At 38.1% G+C, this 10,000-nt stretch overlaps 1 protein-coding gene across 2 annotated transcripts in view; it reads right to left on the minus strand.

Moving 5' to 3' along the window:
- Window positions 1-3,528: 3,528 nt before the first annotated feature.
- ralgps2 (Ral GEF with PH domain and SH3 binding motif 2) overlaps window positions 3,529-10,000 on the minus strand; it is a 218,037-nt gene continuing 211,565 nt past the window's right edge. For both annotated transcript variants that reach the window (XM_056480834.1, XM_056480833.1), the window contains 3 exons: window positions 9,686-9,791; window positions 7,771-7,862; window positions 3,529-5,420 (listed from right to left, as the gene is read on the minus strand). In XM_056480834.1, the coding sequence (XP_056336809.1) occupies window positions 5,391-5,420; window positions 7,771-7,862; window positions 9,686-9,791 (228 nt within the window). In that variant the 3' untranslated portion in view covers window positions 3,529-5,390. The remainder of the gene's footprint in view (window positions 5,421-7,770; window positions 7,863-9,685; window positions 9,792-10,000) is intronic.

The raw sequence follows: 10,000 nt of genomic DNA on the forward strand, positions 1-10,000 counted from the left end.
TTGTAAACACTTGCTCTATCGGGCTCGTGGTTCTCGACAGTGCCCAAACTGACCAGAGCTTGCGCTATGCATCGTTGCGACGTGTAGTTATATATTTTAGAGGTGCGAGTGAGCGTCGGGGACAGCTACGGTGATGGCTATGCAACTGTGCGAAGGCTGCGTCGGACCATACACATGTGCTTGGCGCAGAAGTAAAAATAGCCTTAAACCCAACTGTCACAGTACTGTAAAAATATTCATTATTGTTATACAGTGTCATAAAACATGATGCTATATTGATGTGCATACCCGCAGCTGTATCCTATCTGACTTTACCATGGTGGAGTGCATTCAACACAGCGCTGACTTTTTACACCTGCAGACGCACAGAGCGCTCCGTCAAAAACACGAGGTGCAGCAGGTGGTTAGAACATGATGGGCCCAGGGCACATAAACAGAATGAAAACCATTTAAAAAAAAACATTCGGTGTGATACATACTGAAGCACTCTTCATCCAATGCAGTAGATCATCCACATGGTGTACATACTACACACTGCAACGCTGAAAGAGAACAGTATTAGTACGCAAGTAACAAACTCAAGCAAAAGAACACGCAGAGACCGCTGGATTAAAAAACAAACAACCAAAAGTGTTTATTAGTTTGTCCCATCTGGAACCCAGGAGCACATCACTCAGGTCAGAGGTCATAGTGCCGTCCTGGGTCAATCAGTGCCAGAGGACACAAGTGGGAGGAGCAGGGGACACAGGATGGCACAGAGTGACACACACACACCAACACACACTCATTCATTCATTCCTGAAACAGCTCAATAAATCAGCATCAGTCCTCAGTAACACACCACCACATAAAACAAGTGATGCGGTGAAGTTCAAACAGCCAATAAAATCAGCAGAGGTCAATATCACATGTGTGTGTGTGTTTGTGTGTGTGATTAAATACTTATTGTCCATTTAAAAACAACAAAACCCAAGAGTACAAAATATGTTGGAGAACCGAGAAGGTTGAACAAAACGCATTATCTTTAACAACAAGAATAGCAGTTAGAGAGGAACAAATGCATGAAAATGAATGTCAAGGACTTTCATTGAAAACAATTATAAAAATAATTGTTCGAACAAAAGAGAGAAAGAGATGTAGTGTGAAGTAGAGTGTGGAACAAAAACAATCCAGGAAAAAAGCTCCAAAAATGCATTAATTAACAGCTTAGTCACGTTTCCCGCTCTTTTTCCGTCTCCATTTATCAATCGTACTCTTGTATTATTCCATAACGTCAACCCAACATCATCGCAATTTACTTTGGTCCAAATTCATGCTGGAAATGGTCGGAAACTTCTTTGGATGCATAATTCACATGGGTGAAGTGTCTGGCGTGATGTTTATGAGCACACAGGCACTCCTCCACTACATTAAATATGAAAAAAACTCCCATTTCAACACCTCTCTCTCCATTAATTCCTGCTGTCCAAGTTCATATGGTTCATCACGACCACCTAAGATCTTCTAAAATTTCTAAAAAAAAAAAAAAAACGCCAAACTAGCCTTGTGGGACTTCACAGTTCAAGCCAAAATAACATTCCTCCAGTTATGTAAACACTTTATTGACAGCCTTTTTTTTTTTTCTTGAGCGTCTGGATCTGCCGATTGACTCCTTTTTTGTCTCTTGTACATAGCAACATCGCTTGTTCACAACCCAAAGTGCTAATACCTGATAATAAAGGCTCAGAATAATACAAACGCATGTAAACAAAATCTATCCCAGATCAGCTGATCTGTCGCAACACTTGTTTTAAGAAAAACAGACTTCCTTTCTAAAATTTAGCATCCAATCATCGCCACTCTAATCCTAGTTGCCAACTTCTCCATTACCATTTGTCCGTGTCAATTTGGTTTATTATAGTTGGTCGAACAGACAGCACTATGAACACTTAAAATCCAATCAAAGCTGGATTCATGTCCTTTAATTGGCCACGATCAATGTAAATCGCTGGATGATGAGTGGAAACTCTAGAACTGAGACTGGAGACGTAAACTGGTCCGTGAAACACAGAAACAGGATTTAGCCGCTGTGAAAATGATGGACCCATTTAAATCCCAAGACATCCTGGTCTGATGAAACAATGAATCCTGCTCTGTGTTATTAAAGGCTGTAAGGAACAATAGTAAAATTTCCACATCATTTACTCACAATTTGAACACAAAACAAAATATTCTGAAGACCATTAGGGGAAAAAAAGCCATTGACATCCATAGTAGGAAAAAACAATACCCTGGAAGTCAATGGCTGTTTTTCCCCCCAAACATTCTTCAAAATATCTTCTTTGTGTTCAACAGAAGAAAGAAACCCATAAAGATTTGCAACAAGTGGAGTAAATGATGACATTTTTGGGTCAACTATCACTTTAAAGGCATAGTTCGCTCAAAATTAAATTTGCTGTTTATTTACTCACCAAGATGTAGGCAATTCTGTTCAGTTTTTTTTTTTAATTCTGTTTATTTTTAGCTGAAATCATGGTCATTGGTGATATATAGTCATATAATGCAAGTCAATGGCTACTTTGGGAACTTTGAGAGTACAAAAATATATACAGGCAATTAAAATGAAGACGACTCCTGATGATACATTGAGGACTTAAGAAAAACAGTCAGTCTGTGCTAGAAACTGAACTGTTTTCAACATTATTAATTGAATCCATATCCTGAGCTTCCCATCATATAATGACATATAAAATGACACAAACCTAAATATAATAAACTTTTCTCACTTAGATATTTTGCATTAGAAATTAGACAAACTAAAATTTCTTAAATAAGGAAGCATTTTTTCAGAAATAGTGAGTCAAAATTAAACGCGTTTTTCTTTAAAACAAGAAAAATAATCTGCTAATGGTGTAAGAAAAGTAATCTTGTTTTAAACTGACGATGATATTATTTTTCTTAGCCCATTGGCAGATTATTTTGCGTCCGTAATTTTGTTTTATTATTTCTGAAAACAAAACAAGTTTCACTTGCCTAGAAAAAACTCATTTAAGAATTTTTAGATATTAGGACTAGAAACAAGTCAAAAACTCTAAGTAAGAAAAGCATTGTTTATAAATATTTGTTTACATAGGTTTTAGTAGCTTAATCTAATCTAATCTTAGAATAAGCACAAGTATGTATGAGTTTTTGCCTACAAATAATTAATTATGCTTGAACTTTAGGCAGCTTGGAATTTAGTCTTGCCTGTAAATGTTTTTTGGACTCTCAAAGTGTTGGTGGCCATTATATTATATAAACCACTAACTGTACTCATTCGACTTTAATGCTATACAGAAGAAAAAAGGATGCGCCAGCATCTTGGATGCGTAAATAAACAACAAATGGCCATTTTTTAGAGAAACATGTTTTAAAAGACACCTCTTGTTACCAATTTAACTGAAACAGCTGCTCCTGAAAAAGAGCGGTGATTGCTTAGCGTACGGTGGCCGAGAAAGCTTAACATGGTGGAATTTAAGAAAACACATGCAATTACAAAAAAAAAAAAAAAAAAAAAAAAAAAAAAAACGCCAGCAAGATCTTCATCCATTCATCTAAATCCTCACAACGCAACAACATAAAAAAACGTATTTATCGCGCTGCATTTTCTTATAATACAAACAATTTACGAAAACGCACTGCATTTTCATATAACGAAATTTACGGAAACACGCTGCATTTTCTCACAACGAAAACAAACAAATGAAACATGTTGCATTTAGTCACAACGCAAACAATTTACGAAAACACTGCTGCATTTTCACACAACGTAAACAAAATATTAAAACGTGCTGCATTTTTACACAACGCAAACAATTTCCTAAAATGTGCTGCATTTTCTCACAACACTTTAGAATAGCACGGAACACAAGGGAAATGTTTCAAGGAGACCCTGAAACGTGATGGACCCGGCTATTTAGGTTATGGTTATTTAGGATAATAAATACTAAAGACAAGGAAATCTGCATATTAAAATAAACAAAGACAGAACTAACCTTTCAATGATCACCTACAACTTCACTGAGCAATAGTCATGGCACAGCGGAGTCCGTCACGTTTTTGAGTCCCCTCAAAACATTTCCATTGTATTCTGTTGTTTTTGCAAGCATTGTGAGAAAATGCAGCGCATTTTCGTAAATTGTTTGCGTTGTGAGAAAATGCAGTGCACTTTTAAATGTGTTTGCATTGTTAGGATTTGCAGCACAGGTGTAATTTGCTGTCGTTTTTTGTAATTGCACGTGTTTTCTTAAATTTAAGCTCTTTAGCTCTCCTTATCAACGTCACAAAAAGAAAACATTTACTTGAGGTGGTGATACTTATGAGTTGAAACGACATGCAACATGTTAATGTAACAGACAGTTAAAATAGTTGTATGCAACTATCCCAGTAATACTGAAATAAAACAATTAAATAAAAGCAAAATCTTACATAAAGCCTTATCTCCTGCTCCAATTCCCACAATTCACACTATTTCATTAGAAAACCACTGGCAGACCTGGAAAAAAAATGAAATATAATGGGACTAAATACAAATTTGGAGATGTAAACCTACTGACGTCTGCATCCATGAACATTCACAGCTTAAAAAGTGTGTTTTCGCACGCGTGTCCCTTGTACTGTGAAGCGAACAAGCGATTACCGTTTTTTTCGAACTGCTGTGCTTATTGCAGATGTTTTGAAGCCGGATGAGTCCAAATATCTCAATCAATTGAACACTTCAGATGTCTTTGTGTGTGTTTGTGTGGATATGAGCTAAAAAGAAAGTCGGAGAATCCATAAAAGAGAGCTGAAGTCTGGAATTCAGTGAGTATCGGAGCCCTTTCTGGTTGCGTTGGGTTTTAATAAATCCAAAACTTCCATTACTTGAGGTTAAAACCTGCTCGTGGAAATTCTTTTTGCATGAGCATAACTCGAGTGTGCGGAAACACAACTCACGAGGATGTGTTTGGAGGAGTTTCCTGGGTGTGTTTTGTCAAATGAGGAGAAGCGCTGATTAGATTCACAACCAGTTCATATATACAGTACTGTGAGCTAAAGAAGGTGTAAACGAACTCCAGAAGAGCCCAAGAAGTTCCTCGCTTGCTGGGAATCGGATGGGAAATGTAAATCAATTAAATCAAGGACTTTCAGGCTCTTTCACACACATATACACACACTCAGACTCTGCTTGTTAAGGCAGTGGTGCTCCAGGAGTTTGCTGTGGGCTTCAGGCTGGGTGATGGCAGTGGAAAAGCTCCATCGCACACACAAACTTGAGTCTTTTGCTCATTATTTTCTTGTTTTTTATTTGTCTCTGACCCCCAGTGATCCTCATGGTCCTCAGCCATCCAGCCACTTGTGAGCTCTCCGTCTCTGATTCGATCTGGTCCCACTCATTCAAAGGACATTAGATTTGTGGGGACCTGAAAAGGAGAAGTTGGAAATGAACAAATCTGATGATTTCCCCAAAGCTCCATTAAGACTACAAGATTTTATTGACAGTCAGTCAGTGTCAGATTATGTGATTTTGTCTAGATATCTTGATATTGATATTCATCTTGATATTGTTAAATCTTGATATTCATCAAGTTATATATACATACAGTGGGCAAATAACTATTCAACACCTCACCATTTTTCTCAGAAAGCTATGTGTAATGAAATGAAATGGTGCAGGAAAAAAGTATTGAACACATGAAGAAAGGAAGGTGTAGATAGGCATGGAATGCCCAGACAGCAGTTGAAATCTCTCAGTAGTTCTTCGTCAACCCTCCGCCCTTCATCAGTGTAAATTAATATTAGCTGCTTCAGTCAAACATCTACATTACCAGGATGATGAAGATGAAACCAGAGTGGACATTTCATCAATGATCCAAATCACAGTCAAACTCCCATAATAATCGAATGTTTTCTCAGCAGATGGAGAGTAGCTGGTCTTTTGTGGCTATATCAATTGAGTTTTTAAAAAGTGGACAAACTTATAATATTTTGGCCCTCTTTACACTATTATTTACCATCATCTTCTTATGATTGGACTGAACAAAGTGCATCTTAACAGGGCCTAAAGTACTTTCAAGCAAAGGCCTAAACGCATCAAAAGTTTAAAATATTATACAGATCTGTTTAAAGGAACACTCCACTTTTTTTTTTTTTTAAATAGGCCTATTTCACAAGTCACCTAGAGCAGGGGTTCCCAAACTTTTCAGCCTGCGACCCCAAAATAACAATGCCAGTGACTCGCGACCCCCAATATCCCCTGAGGTGGTTATAAATCTACAAATCTTGCACACGATGGCACACAAATATGTACATTCATAGTTTAATTTTAGAGAACACTCTTCAGAGAATATCCCCCATGTTCAGTTGTGGCCTGCATTTATTTTTAATGTACATGAGTGCCGTAAAGGGTTAGAAATTTAACCTGGTGCTATAAAATCAATCTGCTGCAGCTGATGCTACTGCTGTGTCTTTAATATAACATAATAGCTCCAGGGGTCACAAAAAGAAAAAACCTTTTTATATAACTATTAACTACTATCATCAAGTGTCGCGACCCCCCCCCCCCCCTCATTGTCCCATGACCCCCACTTTGGGAACCACTGACCTAGAGATAAACGCTGAGTTTTACAATTCTGAATGCACTTGATTATTGCTGATCTTTTAGCTTAGCTTAGCATAGATCATTGATTCAGATTAGCATCTCACTCAAATTTAAAAAACAAAATGTTCGGCTGCAGCAAAAGGAATGAACAACGCAGCTTCAGAAAATAGTACACAACTCCAGGTAAATGTGCAGTCTAACATCCTGCTGCAGGTAAGTTCCTCGATTATTACGCCAGAATGAGAATATAGTACCTATATTCTCATATTGGCCTTAAAATAGCAACTTTTTATTCGGTCATCGGTCTTAGTACATTACATAACTACAAAAGAGTCAAGCTTTAATAGGAAAATGATCCTTCAAATATTTTTTGACCGAGATGCTAATGGTCTAATCCGATTCAATGACTTATGCTAAGCTAAAAGTGCTCCCACCAGACCAAGTGATCAGCTGAATGGATTCATAAATGGTAAAATTCAACTGTTAAAAGTGAAGTGTTGCTTTAAACTCAATTTAGTACCCCGAACTGAATTATTACATTCAAAATCCACATTATTTTTGTAACAGTAAAATGTATTGCACCTGATAATTAACTACCAATGATAATTACACATTTAAAAACATGTAACCTAAAATTCTTCAGTGTTGGTAGGTAACTTCTGTAGTCTTAGCTGTAAAGATGAGAGGAGGCGTCTAGTGTAAACCCAGCACTAGAGGGCAGTGTCATTGCTCAGTTCAATAGATAAACAGCAGCGTGATAATGGAGGTCAGTCTGAAGCGTGTTTTCGGGAGCAACAGGTTTCAAAACACCATTATGCGAAATACATTTCACATTAATAGATCCCATTGAAACACTGTAAGTGATTTGCTGCTCGAAAACAGAAGTTTAGAGCAAAATGTTCCTACATTTATTGAACCCAGTGGATTCCAGCACACAACAGCATCTCCTGAGGAGCAATTAGCACCTACAACTCGGCTTAAAAACACAGCCTTAGCATGAAAACGCTCTGAGCATTAGGAGTACAATGAAGGGCCCTGAATGACCAGTGTGAAACATTTTCTGAACAAAGGAAACTTTTAAAGAAGATTCGAACACACACACATTACAAGTCATTATACACTTTTGCCCTCAAACCATATATTCAAGTGCACACAAACAGACACACACTTACCTGCTGCCTGTTGCTTTGACAAGCTGCACTCAAGTGTTTGAACCACAGCAGGGCGTTCATTCTGTTCCCCGCCTGGAACTTGTATGAGTTTCCTGAGGGCACAGCAACATAATTAAATAGACAAAATGTGCATATTATCATAAATCAATACAAAATTTAAAAAGCTGAGTTGCTTTAACCAAGTAGTTCCCAATTCCGCTCCTTGGGACCCCTGCCCTGCACATTTTGTAAGTCTTTCTTATTTGACACACAAGGATTAGTTCAATGGATCTCCCCGTTAATGAGCTGATAATCTGCATCAGGTGTGTTAAGTAAACAAGACATACCAAATGTACCGCAGGGGAGGTCAGAGAACTAGAATTGAGAATCTCTCCTTTAACCCAAGTTAGGATCAAATATGGACAAACCCAATTACACAATCAATAACCAAATTTTGCATTTTGATTCAAAGTTGGGTGAAATCAACCCAGCATTTCTGAAGATTTAAAATCTTTCTTATGATACTGTATTAATATGACTGCAGATGGGGCGCAGCAGGCCATGATAGGTCACAGTTTTCGGATTGAGGCTTGTGATTGGTTGAGTGTTTGAGTGTGCGGCTTGTGATTGGTTGAGTGTTTCAGAGTGTGCAGCTTGTGATTGGTTGAGTGTTTCAAAGTGTGCGGCTTGTGATTGGTTGTGTGTTTTAGAGTGTGAGTCTTGTGATTTGTTGAAGGTTTCATAGTGTGCATCTTGTGATTGGTTAAGTGTTTTAGAGTGTGCAGCTTGTGATTGGTTGTGTGTTTCAGAGTGTGTGTCTTGTGATTGGTTGAGTGTTTCAAAGTGTGGGTCTTGTCATTGGTTGAGTGTTTCAGAGTGTGCGTCTTGTCATTGGTTGAGTGTTTCAGAGTGTGTGTCTGGTTATTGGTTGAGTGTTTCAGAGTGTGTTGCTTGTGATTGGTTGAGTGTGTCGGAGTGTGCTGCTTATGATTGGTTGAGTGTTTCAGAGTGAGCGCCTTGTGATTGGTTGAGTGTGTCATGAGTGTGCGGTTTTTGATTGGTTGAGTGTTTCAGAGTGTATGTCTTGTGATTGGTTGAGTGTTTCAGAATGTGCAGCTTGTGATTGGTTGAGTGTTTCGGAATGTGCGTCTTGTCATTGGTTGAGTGTTTCAAAGTGTGCGTCTTGTCATTGGTTGAGTGTTTCAGAGTGTGCGTCTTGTTATTGGTTGAGTGTTTCAGAGTGTGTGTCTTGTGATTGGTTGAGGGTTTCAGAGTGTGTGTCTTGTGATTGGTTGAGGGTTTCAGAGTGTGCATCTTGTGATTGGTTAAGTGTTTCAGAGAGTGCGTCTTGTGATTGGTTGAGTGTTTCAGTGTAAGCATCTTGTGACTGGTTGAGTGTTTCAGTGTAAGCATCTTGTGATTGGTTGAGTGTTTCAGAGTGTTCTGCTTGTGATTGGTTGAGTGTTTCAGAGTGTGTGTCTTGTGATTGGTTGAGTGTTTCAGAGTGTGTGTCTTGTGATTGGTTGAGTGTTTCGGAGTGTGTGTCTTGTGATTGGTTGAGCGTGTCAGAGTGTGTATTGTGATTGGTTAAGTGTTTCAGAGTGTGCGTCTTGTGATTGGTTGAGTGTGTCAGAGTGTGTATTATGATTGGTTCAGTATTTCGGAGTGTGCGTCTTGTGATTGGTTGAGTGTGTCAAAGTGTGCGGCTTTTGATTGGTTGAGTATGCCAGATTTACTTGATTTACCAGATTTATTTTTCTGCTTGTAATTTACTTGAGTATGTCAGAGTGTGTGGCTTGTGGTTGGTCGAGTGTGTCAGAGTGTGCTGTTTGTGATTGGTTGACTATGTGGCTTGTGATTGGGGGAGTGTTTTAGACTTCAAGACTTGTGCTTAGTAAAATATGTCAAAGTAAGTGGCTTGTGATAGCTGTCTCACCGTGCTCAGAGTCGGTCAGCAGGAAGACGTCAGGATGCTCTGGGTCGTCTGCCATCATGGCCATTAAGCCCAAAACACAAACAGTTTTGCTGGCAGTGGACTTGAACTGGGAGTAAATGACAGTAGAATTATTAAAAAACTTATAATGACTTTAATGTTAATATAACTTAAATGTTAATGGAAAAAACTCACTTTAAGTTGTATTAATGCCATTAAAATTCCTTTATAAAGTATTAACTCTGATATACAATATATTATTGTAAATGGAGTATAAACTAAATGGTTCAAATCAGCATCTATTATTTAACACACATT

The sequence above is a fragment of the Danio aesculapii genome, chromosome 20, assembly GCF_903798145.1.
Source record: "Danio aesculapii chromosome 20, fDanAes4.1, whole genome shotgun sequence".
Taxonomy (NCBI): domain Eukaryota; kingdom Metazoa; phylum Chordata; class Actinopteri; order Cypriniformes; family Danionidae; genus Danio; species Danio aesculapii.